The 18,038-nt window shown below is 41.7% G+C and overlaps 1 protein-coding gene across 5 annotated transcripts in view; it reads left to right on the top strand.

The window, feature by feature from the left end:
• Nucleotides 1-18,038, top strand: part of EIF4G1 (eukaryotic translation initiation factor 4 gamma 1) — a 92,113-nt gene that overhangs the window by 57,940 nt on the left and 16,135 nt on the right. For 4 of the 5 annotated variants that reach the window (XM_073626616.1, XM_073626615.1, XM_073626613.1 and 1 more), the window contains 16 exons: nucleotides 160-260; nucleotides 3,067-3,159; nucleotides 4,022-4,091; nucleotides 4,752-5,618; nucleotides 6,660-6,748; nucleotides 7,686-7,866; nucleotides 9,590-9,723; nucleotides 9,811-9,930; nucleotides 10,188-10,361; nucleotides 10,633-10,830; nucleotides 14,989-15,135; nucleotides 15,245-15,481; nucleotides 16,007-16,111; nucleotides 16,273-16,533; nucleotides 16,636-16,735; nucleotides 16,824-16,920. In XM_073626616.1, the coding sequence (XP_073482717.1) occupies nucleotides 160-260; nucleotides 3,067-3,159; nucleotides 4,022-4,091; nucleotides 4,752-5,618; nucleotides 6,660-6,748; nucleotides 7,686-7,866; nucleotides 9,590-9,723; nucleotides 9,811-9,930; nucleotides 10,188-10,361; nucleotides 10,633-10,830; nucleotides 14,989-15,135; nucleotides 15,245-15,481; nucleotides 16,007-16,111; nucleotides 16,273-16,533; nucleotides 16,636-16,735; nucleotides 16,824-16,920 (2,974 nt within the window). The remainder of the gene's footprint in view (nucleotides 1-159; nucleotides 261-3,066; nucleotides 3,160-4,021; nucleotides 4,092-4,751; nucleotides 5,619-6,659; nucleotides 6,749-7,685; nucleotides 7,867-9,589; nucleotides 9,724-9,810; nucleotides 9,931-10,187; nucleotides 10,362-10,632; nucleotides 10,831-14,988; nucleotides 15,136-15,244; nucleotides 15,482-16,006; nucleotides 16,112-16,272; nucleotides 16,534-16,635; nucleotides 16,736-16,823; nucleotides 16,921-18,038) is intronic. The other variant, XM_073626614.1, reaches the window with a different exon arrangement.

Here is an 18,038-nt window from a genome sequence, read left to right as displayed (position 1 = left end):
GATGGGGGTTTTAAGAGTTGTACGTGTCTTAAGATTAAGCAGGGACATTTATTTTGCTCCCAAATAAGAAAATTGCTTTAGAAGATTGTGTGCGGGATTTATTTTTTTTTCTATTTATTTATTTTTTTGCCTTGGGGGTGACTTTCTGCTTTTATTTAGCAGGAGCATATTATCCTGCCCAGCAGCAGTTTCCTCCAGGGGTTCCCGGAGCCCAAGTCATGATAAACCAGGCAATTCCTCCAAAGCGAGAACGAAAGACTGTAAGTTGAAGATTTTACAGATTTATTTATTTTTTTCCTTACTGTTTTGTTTTTTTTTTGTTTTTTTTTTTTTCTTTCTTTCTTTTTTTTCACCACCTTCTGCTCACCTTGTTCATTGCTTTGGCTTTTAGTGATGCTGTCATTCTGTTGAAATGTGTATATCAAGGGTCTGCAGGGAAACGTAAAATGCCGTTGCTCTTCAGTCTCACCTCCCAGTAGTGGGAGTTTTGGGAGGTGGCAGGTGCTGTAGTGTAGGGGAGGGGTTGATATGAGACTGGGTGGAAGATATTTTGAGAGGGAGAAGTGGGTGGAAGGCACTTTGAGGTGGGAGGCTGTGTAGTTTGGGGTGTGTAAATATTTGGGCAACAGGTACTATGGCGGGTGGGGATTGTGGATGAGGTGGGTGGTAGATTTCAACAGAAAGGGGTGACGTGGGTGGGAGGTTGGGTGTATGAGTGAGGTGGTACGCACTCTGCCCAGAGCATTGGTAGGGGAACCAAGAAAAGGAGGATCGGGGCTGCTTTGTGCACAACCATTGTTTTTTATTTTTTAAAGGGGGGGGGTTGGATCTTCTAACATTCCTTCAATGTATAAGTTCCTTTTACAGAAAATCTTTAAGGTGACCTTACACTGGGTCCCCTCCCCATCCTACTTGGTCTCACTGTACCAGATTGCCACGATTTCTAACACACACTCACACTGTTTTACCAGTCCAGGGATTTCAAACTCCGGTGGCTTTCTCTCCTCTACTCGCAGTGCTGACTGTATGGCTTCTGATTGGTCAGCGCCATCTATGTGACGGTGCTGGCCAGTTAGAATTCTTGTAATCTGTACTGGCTAAGCAATACACTTAGATTGGGCCATGGGGGTTTCAAAACCCTGGAAACGGCTTTTTGGTGTCTGACAGCGGGGGATTACGGCAGTCTAGTATAGCGGGAACGGGTGGGATGGGGAGGGGATCTGATTTAAGATCAACTTACAGATTTTCTGTAAAGGTGCGTTTAAGCTTGGCCATACATTATACAATTTTCTTGTTCAATTACCTTTTTAGATTTACCTTCAACTCTAGTGCAAAGGCCTGCCTCACACATTGTAAAGTAAAAGTGTTTGTTTGACCACCCATATTATATGGTTTTGGTAAATCTAAAGAAAAATTGTATAATGTATGGCCAGCCTTACACTTTAAACAGAACAAAGTAAGATTGAGTGAATATGACCATTTAGTGGAAATAATAATTGTGATACTACAATTGCTAGTCCCCAGCTTTGACATGACTTTACTGGGTGGAGCAGAGCCACGCATAACAAGTCTTGTTAAAGTGGCCTCAGAAGACAACTCAGGCCTGGGGAATTTATGAGGAAAGCTAATGCTAATTACAGCTGGAACTCCACCCATCTCAGACAAGCCTTATGAATTTGTGTTCAGATATCTGGCAGAGTGCTTCACATGTCGCGTAAGATTATCTTTCGTTATCCTGCTTACTCTTTTGCAATTTAGACCCATCTTTCTTGCTCTCTAACGATATATTTTCTTATGACTTCATATATTTCTCCTGTTCGTTTTCTTTCTCCTATTTTAATGTTCTTTCATTTTTGTCTGCTTTCCCTTAACTTGCTTGGACTGTCTTCCTGACAATATTTCTAGATCATTATACACAGTCAATGAGGTGATTAGTATTAACACAGATATATAGGGAGCTGTGTGAAGTAATACCTAGCTTAGTCACGTGATGTATTTTTCTCAGAAGTGCTTTGCTCTGTCAGTGCTTAAATTAACCTGGTAAAACATCTGCTCTGGGAACTCTGCTAAAGCTTCCTCGGTGGATTTCCTGCTGCCCTGTGTGCACTGGTCTCCTGTGCCTGGGACTTGGAAATGTGGCTGCTATCCAGAGAGGTCTGTGGCTGCCTTTATGTTATGTTTTTAAAGCGCGTGGCAGTACACAGTCTCTACGTGGCTGTCCCTGGGTTCTGGGAGTGTTTTCTTATCTTTTCGTGAACCTTTCTCCATCTTGTAAAATTTTTGTGTGTAAAAGAGATGCTTCAAAAAAGGTTGTCTTTTTTTTTTTTTTTTTTTTGTGTTATCATAGTTTAAAATGTCAAATATAATATTTGAGGTAGGTGCATGATTTAAGTAATTCTTGTGACCAAGCAGGGTCTTATTTATATATAATATTATAGTCATTCTTGTGACCAAGCAGGGTCATTATTATTATTATTATTATAATATTATAATAATTTATTAATACTGAACATGTAGAGAACTTCTTATTTTCAACTGCAAATAGACTATATTTAAGGCCTCTTGCACACTCTATTGATGTATGAGCATCAGACATTCCTGGCAGCTGTATATCATTTGTGTGAATGCGCATACAAGCGTAAAAAATCTAGCTTGTATGTGTGTGTGTGTATATAAAGACTGACCTGCAACTTGATTTTCTGTTTTTTTTTGTTTTTTTTTCATGATCTATACGCAAGATATTCTTTATCTTCACAAGTACATTGAAAATAATGGTCTGCATTTACATCAGTAAAAAAAACAGCCAGCTGTATGCCTGAAAACATTGTTTTTGGGCAGCAGTGTGCAGGAGACCTAAAAGTCTGCCCCATTTTTATGCACATAATGCATAGAAGGTTTTAAGCATGTAAAAACGCTACATGATCTTAGTCACAAGGTGTAACATGGGTTGAAATATGTGCAGAAGTCTCAGCATTTTTTGTGAATCATCTGCCTAATTATGGCCACCTTAAATAGAATACTCGACAGTCTACTTATGTAGCCTGATTTCTGGTGTTCATTCATTAGATAAGGATCAGAGATCCAAACCAAGGTGGTAAAGATATCACTGAGGAAATCTTGTCTGGAGGAAGAACTTCATCAACGCCAACACCTCCTCAGGTAAAGCACTTTCTCACTATGTTGTAACCTTTTTGATTAGGATTGTAAATGTTTTCTGTTTTTGTAGGACAGCTTTTCCATTAGTACATTGTTCTTGATTGATTTCTGTTAGAGGTAAATCCATGTGTTGGCATCTTGCATCTTTCATGGATTCTTTTGGTACTATGATATGCTCACCCAGGAACCAAATATGGATGTTATGCATGTAAGGAATACAGGTCACATAAAGTATTACACTGTTATGCCTTGGGGTCGGGACCATAAAGAAGAGCTTTGCCACTGGGGCTTCTGGGACCAATAAAACCTAGTAAGTGATGAAAATCCACCTCTGCCATCCTAAAACTGAATTCTAAACAAATGCACCAAATGTTGTGGCATTTAGTTGTAGAGTTGGGCAAATAAACAGCAGCTATTCTAGAAAGAATGTTATGAATAAGAATAAATGACATCCGCATATATTTGGACTAAAAATCAAGTGGTCTAGTAAATCTGGAAAATAAAGTTTGTGGGCACAGTAACTGAATGAAACAATATGGCCCTGCATATTAAAAATGCACTATCCTTTGAGGCCTACACAATGTTTTTTCAGATAATTGCTTGGCAGCCTCGTTTTACAGAAATACCCTGTGGATTCCGGACCAAGTTTTTATAGTTTAGTTTGCTTAGCAAAATAACTTGTAGTTGTAAAAGGAGCTTTGAAAGGACCATTGACTGTAAGGACTTGGTTGCATAGTAGCTATTTAGGTTTTATAGGTTATTCTGTAGTTGCAATAAAAATATTGTTTGTATTCAGATGTACAGTTGTCGTTTTTACATATATTCCTATTAAACAATCTAAACCATGTCTCTTTCCCTTTTTTAGTCTGTAACTGGAGGCTCCGAAGTGCAGGCGAATGGCGAGAGCGTCCATGTGCCTATTGTAGTGCGTCCAGGTGAGAAGCATGCAAGTTTTTTGCTTTGGGATTTTAATTCTTGGGTATGGCAGCCCCTGAGAGAAGTGTGTGGATTGAGGTTTAGCTACTAATTGGTCACTTTTGAATGATCGCATTATTTCTGTTTTGAAAAAAGTTCTGTTCAGGATATGCATGCATTTTGCATTCATTCCGTACGAGAGAGAACATTTTTTTTTTTCTTCAAATAAAATTAGGTTTGCAAATTTTTCTCCCACATTGGACCATGCTACTCTACTTCTTTTCAAGAGACTATTTCAGAGTTGAATTGGGTCCTTACATTTACATCCTGGCATAGTTAGTTATTCTAAAAGTAAGGCTTTTTACAAATATCAGGAACATGGCCTGACCTTTGTGAATGTCTGATGCAGTGTTTGAACTTGCGTTGCCTGCTTATTTCGCCGCACAAAGGACACAGTTAACCACTTCCAGTTCAGCTTTAGATCAGTATAATCTTTACTAAATAAATATACTTGTCCACCATTAGGTTCGTGAACTAGATTTCCAGATAATGCATTCACAGTAAACTATTACTGCTATGTAGATGATGGATATATCTTCTATTAGGTGGGGTGTGCGCTGCTTGGTAAAGAAAGTGTTTCTGTAGTAGTTTTGGCTTTAATTTCCGATCTTACTTTCCAGATGACAGCTCAAAGAACACACAAGTGCTCACTAAGACTTCTGAGAGCCCCTCCTCCTCTCCTCCTATAGAAACCGAAATGAACACGGTTTGTGAACAAGACTTGATTCTTGATAACACTACACCTGAGGTACCTTTGTTGGCGCCTCTCATTACACAGGAAGTGCCCTTGATGGAAAATCCTTCATCTCAGGAAGAAATACAGCCAGAGGTTCTTGCATCTATTTTAGAGAATCCAGTCCTAATGGAAATTACCATTACAGAGACAGCTGTCAAACAAGCAGACCCTCTGCCAGAAGCTTCTGTTGTACAGCCTCCTGAGGAGTCTGATCTATCTTCGCTATCTGATGTGTCTGTTTCACAGGATGCTGCTTTACAACAGGATTCCTCTTTAGTAGCTCCAGAATCAGAGTATCACGTACAGGCTCCCCCAACCCAAAGTTCACCTGAGCCTTGCCTTGATGAAACAAAGGAACCTGCTCCAGAGCCTGTAGAGGAAACAGATTCCATTGAGGGCACTTTGTCTACAACTGAAGTTCAAACGAATGGCATCTCTGAAGAAGTTTCTGTGCCACCTGCACAGTTGGAGCCACCACCGGTTTGCCATTCTGAACCCACGATTGATTCCCCCATTGCTCAGCCAGAAGAGCTACTAACAAATGGTGAAGGAAGCCCTGCACTTAAAGAACTTGATGCACATGAAACTGAGCAGGAAACTCATGTGAGCCCTATTGCTGAGCCTGAGGAGCAGAAGGTAGCTGTTGTTGATCCTGTACCACAAGAGGAAGATACTGGGAAGGAGCCTCCTGCGGAGTCAGAGCAAACTCCTGTCCAAGCTCCAAAACAAAGCTCAGATGTCCCTGTGCCAGGTAAAACCAGATCTGTTGAAAGATTTAAAGGGGTTGTAAACCCTTAGTGCCCTTTCACGCGGGGGGCGGCATCGGCGGTAAAGCGGCGCTTTATTGTCGGTATTCGGCTGCTAGCGGGGCAGTTTTACCCCCGCTAGCGGCCGAGAAAGGGTTAAAAACCACCGCAAAGCGCCTCTGTGAAAGCCCTCGGGGCTTTCACACTGGAGGCAAAGCAGCGGCACTTTTGGGTCGGTTTGCAGGCGCTATTAATAGTCCCAGTGTGAAAGGGCCCTTACATATACCCAGTGAAGTGACTGATGTTAAAGGCACCCCTGAGGCCAGTCTTTTGTCTTTTGTTTGTCTTTTGTTTGTTTTTTGTTTGTTTTTTTGCACCTAGTTGACCACTGGTTGAGTGAAGCTCTGCTTCATTGTAAACTTGACAGTACTGCTTAAGAACCTGCTTAAGAACCAACACCACAAGATGCCTGCTTTAAACCTTAGCAAAAAGTTGCTTCAGTACCACTTTCCTGATTGGGTGGTCGATGAGGGTGTTTTCATTGGAAGGGGGGGTGTGATGTTTGGTGCAAAACCACAGACAGGGCCAGTTAAAGTAAACTAATTTAGTTTATAAAGGGGCATGGAAGAAGAGTCTTTTTATGACAAAATAGTGGACATCTTGTGGTGTATGCTTTCATGCAAGATTTATTTTTTACACATGAGTACAGTTTAAAAAAGACAGTGCTTTTGTATGGTCAAACGCCAATCGTTAAGTGTGCATTAACAAGTACCACTCTTGTGGGAAGCAATAAATCAAAATTCCAATTAACTCCCAAGGTATGTATGCAAAAGATGTGTGCTATGTTTACTTATAATCCTTTTTTTATGCTGTGCCTGCTAGTAGTTTCCTGTGAGGTTGGCTCTGTAAAGTGCATTCTATTTTGTATCTTCGAGTAGACAAAAAAAACTTGTTTTTTTTTTTTTTTTCCCTTAGTGTTTCTTCAGAGGTGCATTCTTTAGGTTGGTGGCTGTTTTGTTAGGTAACTTTTCACCTCTCTCCCACAGTTGCCATGTCGGTACCAAAAAAGAAAAGAAAAATAAAAGATTTAAATAAGAAAGATGCAGTTGGGGATCTGTTGGACGCATTTAAAGAGGTGAGTGATTGTTTATTGTAATACAAGAATAAGCCTCATAAGGAAATTGCAAGTTTTTTTTTTTTTTTTACAGTGTGTGTCCCAAACCGTATTAATTAGGTTATGTTCAATACGATACATTGCTTCCACAAACCAGCAGCTACCAAGAACTGAAATATCAGTTCTGGATGGACTGACAGTTTAAGCAGTAGGAAACCATCTTTCTTGTCTAGTGGTATTAAACCCATAGGTAAACCTTGCAAAACCAGCAAAAAATATTTTGCAGCTTACCAATTTATAGATGTGTGGTGGCTTCGTTTACTTTATTAGGCTTTCCCTTATTTTTACCTGATCTGGTCAGTCTGTTTTTCAACAGAACAAGCTACCCTGCAGATGTAGCAGTTAGGGGGTTGAGACAAACCATTAAACAGCGACAGGGATCCTTACAATGATCAGCTTTTATTGATGTAAAATTTTAGGTGCTCTAATGCAGGGGGTGTATTACTGGCCAGATCTCCAGGTAAAAACCGAGAGTAAAGCCTAAAAAAATTCCCCAACCACACACACTTTATTATAGTCTCATAAATATAAAACATTGTGTGCCCCGTGTTTTTTTTTCCTCTGGAATGTTTGAAGCATACATTGGATTATCCTCAAAGTGTGATGCTTCTTGTTGCCTGAGATTTTACAGCACCTTTAGATTGTGTGGTAGATATTTGTGTCACCCCAGCTTGTATTTGCCTATGAGTTTCCTTCATTTTACATAATGCAGCCCTGGGGGGGGGGGGGGGGGGCTGAACTGCAGCTATAATTATTACAGTGCAGGAGGGAATCTGCATCATTCAGAGAAGTCCATATGATGTCTTTGGGCGTGAAGTGGCTAAAACATAAGGGTAGGATAGTTTTCTTGAAAATTGTTAGTGTAGTATGACGTTTCCATTTTATTTACCTCCTGTAGGCTAGAGATGGCTCCAGTGAAGCACCAGAATCTGCTGCTATCCCACCTCCTGCAGCACCAGAACCTGAGCAGACCCCTAATGTCCCAGCAGAAGAGCAGGACGAGACGTGGGAGGAAAAGGAGGATAAGCTAGATGCTGAAAATATTAAGCCAGGGGATCATAAGTATAAATACAAAGCGGGTAAGTCATTGGCACCTTTTGCCAACTTGTCATTCCATGATATTTTGGTATCTGAAGCAAGTTTTAGACCTTTTCAAATATTTTTGTACAATCTGATGCTTGGATTGTAGTGCATGTTTTCATCTAGTAACCTAGTGGATGATTATCATAGTAGTGTTGTGTAAATAATTTTATTTTGCCACTTTGGACAGAGTTTGGGGCAGAAGCTCAGCAGTGTAATAAAATATAATATAGGGATATAAACACTAAGACTGCCTCTTATCTGCTTTGCCTTGGAAGCCATGTAGAATATAATTGAATAGATAGGTGTTTGTGACTAGTCTAGGGGGGCTTGTTTATATTTGAGTGCTCTGCTCTGTTATAGACCGCTGTGCTGAGCACAGCTGGCATGAACCAATAGTCTCTTTGGGTGAATGGGGCGGCTGTTTCCCTGAGGGTACTCCACATCCTTTGGGGGCCCCACTGTTAGCTGTTTCCCGATTTGGATGCCATCAGACCATCACCTAGTCATTGCAGGAGCTTCCCCTAACTCCTGAGAGTTTGGGAGTGCTGACAACACAAGTAGCCTGGTCCCTATGCTGGACAACTTTTGAGAGTATTACTCTTAAATGCACAGTCTGCATTGGAGACAGTACATCAGCATCTGGATCTCTTCAAGCTGAGATCTCTCCACCAAAAGGAGTGGCTTGTGCACTGGATTGTCAGCAAGCAGCTTATGTGTGCGCTCCTGCTGTTAAGGATAGAGTACATCTGGAGGCCTTCGTAAGACCTGGAAATGGATCCTTACTGATCTGTCGCTTTTTGAGGAATTTTCTCCAGATCCCTACCTCAGTCCTGACCTTAGTCGGGTGAATGTATTTGGCAGTGTGGCTCAGGTTCCTTTCCCCTGCTCCAAAACTTTGGATGCTCTTCTAGACTGGAGGTTATCAGGAGATTCTTAGAAGCACGTTCTATGCTCTGGGGTAGGCAGGTCCTGCAGAGACTGTCCGGTCCCAGAAACCCCTCCGGGTGTTAATGTGGGTGATTTTTGACAACACTCTTGTTTTGATGTTCCCTTGCACCAGTCTGGGATTGTGGTATTTCAATGATTCCAGCCTGTCTTACTAGGGGTACTTCTCATGTACTCTACTTTCTTTTTCATTTGGGCCAACTTTAGGGTTGGTACTTTAGTTATCTACCAGTCCTGGGTTTTATTCTTATGGGATATTTAAGAGGTGATGATTCTTACATTCATTAGTGTGTGTGATTAGCTGCCTGGCCAGGCAAACTCATTTTTATTATAGAACCTTCTTTCACAGATTGCTAAAGGTTGGGAATGTAATGGTTGCCCCCGATATGAATTCTTGACCACGCAGTAGATGAGAAGGGGGGGGGGGGGGTAAATGTTCTATAGATGCCGTGAAATCTATTTCTTGGAGTCCATTTAGGAATGCAGGTCCAACTCCTCTGTTTTTGCTTTTACCCTTGGTCCTAATTTTCCACAAAACTTAAGACGACCTGGGTAAAAAAGGGGTTATTCAGGGGCTGGCAATTTTTGCCGGTGTCACTGGTTGTACGACCTGACTGTTTCTGAATTCTGGTGTCCCTGAATAGCCCCCAAGCAATAGATTTTAAGGTAAGTTTAAAAAAAAAAAAAAAAAAGTTGAGCTAACTAGGCCTATCATTTTTAGTAGTCCAACAGATGTGAATGGTTAGATTCTGACTTCATGTATTATTCCTACAGAACAATGGAAGCCATTAAGCCCTGAAGATAAGAAAAGCTATGACCGGGAGTTTTTGCTTGGCTTTCAGTTTATTGTGGCCAGTATGCAAAAACCAGAAGGCCTCCCTCAGATTACGGATGTAGTGCTGGATAAGGTGGGTATTTTTTTTTTTTTTTAAATATCCTAATTTGAGATAGAAGTTGTCATCTCTTTCTAATCATATTTGTTGTGTTTTCAAAAGGCCAACCATACTCCCCTTAGACCTCTGGATCCAACAAGATTGACTGGCATGAACTGTGGGCCAGACTTCACCCCACATTTTGCCAATCTTGGCAAGCCTACTATGGGCAATCGTGGACCAGTAAGTGGCTTTTTTGTTCATTTTTGTTTCGTGGTTTAGATAAAACTTGGTGACTTTCTGCTTCTTCTGATGCTTGATTTTATTTCAGAATATAATTTCAACTATAATACAATGTCAACTAGCATCTTGGTAGCAATGCTGTTCAATGCATTTCCGTATCAAGCTAGCATGGAGTGTGCATTTTTTTTATACTGCACCGTTTGTTCTGAACAGCTTTGTTGTAAAGTACCTGAACCCTTACATTTTTTGTTCTGCAGCCAGCTGGAATGGGTCCTCGACGATCTCAACAGGGACCACGAAAGGAGCCTCGGAAAATTATTGCAGCTGTGTCATTAAATGAGAATGTTCAGCTGAATAAAGCTGAAAAAGCGTGGAAACCACTGAATAAAAGAGCAGGTGATGAAGATGATGCCGAATCTCTGAAGACACAGGTGAGTTGGTGTTAGTCTCTTTGGAGCCATTTAAGATTGGCTGTATTTTAAGCACTTTTGTAAAGGTAAAATTGTTGTTTTTGGAAACATACTGTAACTCTTAAATAAAATTAGTTTTATGCATTAAATCTATAGGTTTCTTTGCTGAGCTTAAGCTTTTGCAAGGTTTGTTTCAAGGAAGTTGTTATATGCAGATATTGTGTGTTTTTAAATGCCTGTCTTGTTCAGTATTGCACACAGCAGTGCTAATGGTCTTCTTTTTTTTTTGTAGGAATTGTTCCGCAGAGTGCGCAGTATTCTCAACAAGCTGACACCGCAGATGTTTCAACAACTTATGAAGCAAGTTACTGATTTAGCCATAGATACCGAGGACCGACTAAAGGGTGTAATCGACTTGATATTTGAGAAAGCCATCTCTGAGCCAAACTTTTCTGTAGCGTATGCCAATATGTGCCGCTGCCTTATGGGGGTGAGTCTTTCTTGTGGAATATGGGCTGGACACAATCTGATACACATTTATTTAGGAAAAGGTTAAAAATTACCAAAAGATGTGTTTACTGATATTCCGAGCCTTAAAATGAAATGTTTTCTCAAAGTTTTTTGTGTAACGCATTCCATACAGTGTGCACTCAGGAACCTGAGTAATAAGAGTTATGTTTTTTTTTTTTTAATAGAAAGCACACCAGAACCGTTTTGCCTTTTTGATGCACTCTTTCTCAATGAAACGCCAGGGGTTCTGAACACATTAGAGAGGAGTCCCTTCTGACTCACTCGGGAGATTGAAGATGTTGAGATGAATGGCCTATCCTCCCTGGTCCTGTTGGAGACAGTGAGGTAGTTCACCTTCCAATAGTCTACTCCTGGGATAGGGACAGCTGAAGGGGGCTAGACAGTATTTTTCCACCATCACCTCCATAAGGTGATCAGGCTTAATTCCATTGAGGTTTCCTGGTACCCCCTTGGTGGTTGATAAAGGCCTCAGCTGTGGCAATGTCTGAATGTACCCAGATTGGGTGACCCTGATGGTGGATTCATTGATTCAGAGCTTGAGTTGGAGGGCCCTTGAATGGCATTAACGGGAACAGCCTCAAATGAAACTACCATGTAAGCCAAAACTCTAGTAGAGAATCTTGCTGAGGGCTGTCTCTTTGATCTTATGATTAAAGCATGAGCTCTTAGAGAATATTGTTTTAATGAAAGACTTTTTTTGCCTGGGCTGTGTCCATAATGAGGTCTGAGTATTCTAGACGAGAAATTGGAGAGCAGACTTATGAAACTTGATTACCCAACACAAGGCTTTAAGCATCTGAATAGTCCTTTGGATGTTTGCAGATAAGAGTAGAAGAATCCTTCAGAAAAAGTCGGCAACATCTCAGAATCCGAAATGTAAAAGTACATTTATTAATGTACAAAAAGTGTATGAAAACCAGCCAAGGAGTTGCTTGGCTGATTTTTACCCACGTTTTGTATATTAATTGGCCTTTACCCTGCGCTTTCTACCATTTTGCTGGCTTTGTTGGAATGTTATCTGGGGTTGGTTTTGCAGGAGTTACAAACCAGAGCACCTTTGTTTACTGTTCCTCTGGAGTTGCAGAGCTTCCTCTTCCTGTTTATCTCCTACTAGAAAACGCAGGAAGCGCTGATGATGATGAAGAGGTTAAGTGGTGATTGGTAGACCGCCAAGATGCTTATCTACATAAGTATTTTCCTGTCTGAGGGGCACATTCCATGCCAAACTTTGGGACATGAAGGTACTTGTTTAGGGCTTTTAGATCCAGCATAGAACGAATACCCTTGTTGGGTTTTGGCACAGTAAACAGGATTGAAAGAATTTTTTTCCTCCAGAGGAACTGGAATGACAACTTCCTGGGACAAGAAATGGTTAGTGAGTTAGTTAATGAGTGACGAACATGTCATCAGTGATGAAAATTTTCTTCACTTTGATCATCCACGGTTTCCAGCCTATTGTCATACAGCACCCAGCATTCAAGAGGAGTTCCCATTAAAAAAAAAAAAAAAAAAAAAAAAGTCAGCAGCTACAAATACCGCAGCTGCTGACTTTTAATAATCGGACACTTACCTGTCCCAGGGTCTAGCGATGCGGGGGACAGAAGCCCCGCTCCTCTCCCCCTCCATTCGGCGGCGCCAGCATTGCAACTGTGGGCGCCCGGCTGTGGCTTCACAGCCGGGCGCCCACTGCACATGCGCGAGCGGCCCACGGCCCGTGATTGCCAGCTCAGTCATCTGGGACCTGTAATGTGTCCCAGATTGACAAGAGGGAGGGGGCAGAGCTGAGCCCTTCCTGCGCCCAGGGGAAGTGATGTCACCAGCCCAGGCACTGAAGGTGGCAGACTACGAGGGACCCCCTAGCAACAGCCATTTAGAGGTGAGTAAAAAAAAAAAAATATTTTTTTTTCCAAATGTTTTTTTGATTTCTCGGTGGAACACCACTTTAATGAATAGCCAGTTTCTTAAATGTGTGCGTAGGGAATATTGCCCTTGGACTAAGAAATGGTTCAGGGCTGTCTGCAGATCTGACTGTCCTGGAGAAGATTAAGTTGGTTTGAGACAAGAAGAAAATGTTGGGGTAAAGTTTTTTTTTTTTTTTTTTTTTTTTTTGTACACCTTTTGAGACCACTGATTGAGCCCACGGGTCTGGGACATCTGTCGCCCATAAAAAGGCAAACTATAACAGACGTCCTCCAACTCTTAGGATTTCCCAAAAAACTTTGCCAGTGTCCAGTTACCTTAGGGTAGCAGCCTATGATTCAGCCTGTGTCCTGTACAGTGTGATCAAGATACCCTGTTCTTTGCTCACCCCAGACAGCGCAAGTTCTAGTAAATTGAAAATTAAATTAAAGGAGTTGTAAAGGCAGAAGGTTTTTTATCTTTAAGCATCCTATGCATAAAGATAAAAAAAAAAAAAAAAAAAAACATGTGTAGCAGCTCCCCCCCAACTTACCTACCTGACCTTCTCTCTCCAGCAAAGTCCATGATCCCCCTCAGCCATCCAGTACACTCCTCCTGATTGACTGAGACAGAGCAGGGGCGCTATTGGCTCCCGCGGCTGTCGGTCAGTCAGCCATTCAGGGGAGAGGGGGGTTGGGGCCAGGTCTGGGCTCCCTGTCTGAATGGATACAAGGAGCTCTGATTCAGCTTGGGTGACAATTAAGGATGAGCTCCGGCGTGTTCACACAGCCCACGTGCAGAGCCCGCCAGGAAGCTGGCGCTGCGCTAATTACAGGTAGTGAGATATTTCCTGATCTCTGCAGCCGCTCATCGGGACAATGGTTCACTGCCTGTGATTAGCGCAGTGCCGACTTCCTGGCGGGCTCTGCACGTGGGCTGTGCGAACACGCCGGAGTTCATCCTTCATGACAACCTGTAACAAGCTGCTGGCTGAGGGGCACTCAAGGGAGGCAGGGACAGGAGCAGCAAAGAGGGACCTGAGAAGAGGAGGATCTGGGCTGCTCTGTGCAAAACCAACTGCACAGAGGAGGTAAGTATAACATGTTTGTAAAGGCTCGCTTTATTTAAAAATAAAACATCACTTTACTACATTTTTTTTTTATAGCTTATTCTTGGATTGTTGGTTTAGGACATTTCCTTAAGGGCCCTTTCACGCTTGGCTTACGGTAAAGCGCCTCTAATTTTAGTGGCACTTTACCGTAGTTTTAAAGGCGCTTTTCGGCTGCTAGCGGGGTGATTTTAACCCCCACTAGCTGCCGAATAAAGCGTTAAAAGCACCACTGCCGAGGTTTTTTGCAGGCACTGCCCATTGATTTCAATGGGCAGGGGAGCTTTAGGAGTGGTGTATACAGCGCTCCTAAAGCGCCCCAAAGATGTTGCTTGCAGGACTTTTCCTAAAGTCCTGCCAGCGCAGCGCCCCAGTGTGAAATTACTCGTGCTTTCACGCGGGAGCATTAAGAGATGCTGTACAGGCGCTATTTTTAGTGCTAAAACGCCTCCAGTGTGAAAGGGGTCATAAGGATTTCACCTTTTAGAACATGTTAACGCCCCATAACAGCAGGTGGGGTATCATCCTCTCCCTGTACCTACTGTCATAATTCTAAAGCTGTGTGGCCGTGCAGGGCTCTGCCCTCACTGCCACATCATTAATTCAGTTGCCTGTAAATTAATGAACTAAATGCCATCGTGGCAGACTGCATATAGTTCTGAATAGACTACGCGTGGGCTGGTGAGTGCCCTTGTAGTTCATTCACAAGCCTGGCAACTTTTAAACTGACATCCCCTCTGGAGGTAATAGCTGGAGGGCTTGTCTATAGAAGCTTGACACTGCACCAGCGATAACGTGTGCAATGTGTTCTAGGCTCGTGCAGGAAAAAATATTAAATGCACTTATTTTTGCAAAAAAAGTGCATTTTATTATTTTTTTAAAAAAGGTGAACTTCTCCTTTCAAAGCTTTAGTTACTTTACAACATGCTTCACAGTGGTCATTTTGACTGAAAACCTAGTTGAAGCTGGAATGATCCCTTCAATAATGTGATATTTCGTAGGGATGTTGAGATATGAAAACGTTTGCATTCTTTAGAACAGAAATGTAGAGCATTGTTTTACTGCATGATTCCGGACTGACAATTTTTTTTTTTTTTTTTCCTTGCTTAGCTGAAAGTCCCAACTACAGACAAGCCAGGAGTGACTGTGAACTTCCGCAAGCTGCTACTTAACCGCTGCCAGAAGGAGTTTGAAAAAGACAAGGACGACGACGAAGTTTTTGAAAAGAAGCAGAAGGAATTAGATGCTGCTACAATGGTAATTGTGCAGATTTGCATTAAAACTGTACAATTCAGTAGGATCTATATACATAATACCCTTACTGTTACATTCAAAGCTAAAATGCGTTTTTGTTTTTTACCTGCAGCCGGAAGAGAAGACTCGTCTAAATGATGAACTGGTGGCAGCGAAGGATATTGCTAGGCGCAGATCTCTAGGCAACATTAAATTCATTGGAGAACTTTTCAAATTGAAAATGCTTACTGAAGCTATCATGCACGATTGTGTAGTTAAACTGTTAAAGAACCACGATGAGGAGTCTTTAGAGTGTCTTTGCCGATTGCTGTCTACAATTGGGAAAGACTTGGACTTTGACAAAGCCAAGGTTTGTATATTTTTTTTTTTTTTTTTTTTAATATATCCAGCCTTTGACCCTGACCCCTGCTATTTTATCTTTATATTTTATTTTTTTTAACAAATTTCTATAGCAGGGAGAAAAAGGATACAATGTGTATTGATTAGAGAAAAAACAAGCTACATTGTATCCTTTTTCTCCCTGCTATATTAATTTGTAAAAAGATAATATAACGCTAAAATGGGCAGGGGTCAGGGTCAAAGGTTGGATAAAAAAGAACATGGGGATGGGTTGTCCATCTCTGTGATGGCAAATCAAAGTGGCCTTGTGATCGAGAGCTTGCCCTACCAGCTTCTGATCATTAGTACATGACCTGTAGCTGATGGTGACAGCTCGGCTCCTTGTTATAGGAGCAAGATATGCAGAACTCTACCAGTGCAAATACAGGTGCACACATATGGTGCCCCACACAAGATGAGCCATTTCAGTGAGGTTACATATGTGCATATGGTCATCGTAAGGGAGTTAACATTATTTTTCTTTTTCCATTAACAGCCTCGGATGGATCAGTATTTTAACCAAATGGATAAAATCATCAAAGAAAGAAAAACCTCTTCTCGTATACGCTTCATGCTTCAGGATGTCATTGATCTAAGAATGGTAAGAACACTATGGACGTTTTAAGAAATAATTGTAAGCCACCACTTTATAGTGTCCCCTCTGCCAAACTTTTGACACCACTTTTGGTTTGTGATTTATGTATTTACTATTAGGGCAGTCCTTGCAGTGTTTTAATCATTTTCTTTCTCTTCCTCCGCAAGTGCAATTGGGTGCCTCGTCGTGCAGACCAGGGACCTAAGACTATAGATCAGATTCATAAAGAAGCTGAAATGGAAAAACAGCGGGAACATGTCAAAGTTCAGCAACTAATGTCGTCCAAACAACAAGACAAAAGGCGAGAGCCACCAGGACGTCCCACGGGTGGACGAAGTAATCCGCAATCGGATGATGGTTGGAACACTGTGCCCATAACCAAGGGAAGCCGTCCAATTGACACCAGTAGAATCTCTAAAATAACAAAGGTGGGTAATTGGCAGGTTTTATTACAATAGTAAATCTTTCTTTGTCAAACTTATTATTTTGTAAATCTTTATTAATGTTGGTTTTACTTTCTCCTTTTTTAGCTTGGTGCTATAGACTCTAATCAACTGTTGGCACCAGGTGGACGTTTAAGTTGGGGCAAAGGAAGTAGTGGAGGCTCTGGAGCAAAGCCTGCTGAGTCAAGTAAGCTACCCCTTTTATTTAAGGTGTTGTAAATGGAGTTAGTTTTTTTTTTTTTGTAATTTTTCGCATGGACGGTCTTATTTTTTAGCTCCGGAATCTGGACGACCAAGCACACTTAATAGGTTTTCTGCTCTTCAGCAGTCTTCATCTGCAGACAGTCAAGATGCCAGGCGGCCTGTTTCTAGGTATGTAGGTTTAGTCATACCCCTGACTGTACATGGCTAATTTTACTGGTTTCAACTTCAGATTAGAGGGTCACGATAATAGATCAGACTACCATATGAGTGTCACCATTTAAAAAAAAAAATTTTTTTAAGGGTCTTGTATTTAAATAGGGTTTACCCTTTCAAAAATGAAACTAGATTGCTTGACTTTTGGATTGACAATGTTATGCGAAACCTCCTGAGGTCTGGAATATAAGATGCTGGTGGGTGTGTTTCAACCTGCTGGCTGTACTGAGTTTATATTTTATGCTATTCACACATGTCTGTGTTAAGTTTTATATTCAGTGTGCTCCAACTGTGAAATTGAATGTGGAATGATCAATCAAGTTTCTTTGTGTTTTCAGTTTGAGAGAGCATAGTGTTTGAGATGCCTCTTCCTTCAGCATATCCTCTGTGCAGAAGGCAATGGTTATGAAGCTGCCAGATGTGGTAGAGAGCAGTGGCGAAGGAGCTGCGGAAAGCAGCAGAGTGCAATGGTTGTGGGGATGGAAGTGGCAGCAAAGAACTGTGTCCTAGGAGGTGTCAAGGTTGTAGAGATGCAGTGGTCCAGGAAGTGTGGTAGGCAGCAGAGAGCATTGGTTGTTTTGCGGAGATGTAGGAAACAGAGTGCAGGGAACTTGTCAAGGTGCAGTGCTTTTGGCAGTACAGGAGGCATTGGAGGGCATGATCTTCCAGGGGAAGCTGGCTGCTACACTGGACGAATAGAGTTTGGTTTGCAGAGAGGGCTGCATCCCCAAGGGTCACCAGTTTTCCTCTACTTGATCACGTCCCCAGCAGTTCCTCCTAGCTGGTGGGAATGTGATCCCTTGGGGAGAAGAGATGGTGAGCTGCAGGGTGACCTATGTAGATGTGCTGTGCCAGGGCAAGATTTGTGCATTAGTGTGAACTACATGATTTGTTGTGCCATGGAGGGATGATGAGCTGAGGGGAAGCATGGTGAGTTGCATTTGTGGAAGGAATTGTGTAGGGCTAATCGATTTATGAAATTAATCGATTACTATTTTCATAACCGATCGGCCAGTAACATAATGGGGTTAAAAAAAAAAAAAAAAAAAAAACTAAAATGAGCCCTCTATATT

Source organism: Aquarana catesbeiana, linkage group LG04 (assembly GCF_042186555.1).
Source record: "Aquarana catesbeiana isolate 2022-GZ linkage group LG04, ASM4218655v1, whole genome shotgun sequence".
NCBI lineage: Eukaryota > Metazoa > Chordata > Amphibia > Anura > Ranidae > Aquarana > Aquarana catesbeiana.
Note: the sequence above shows the minus strand (reverse complement) of the source record. Positions and strands in the feature narration are given on the sequence as shown.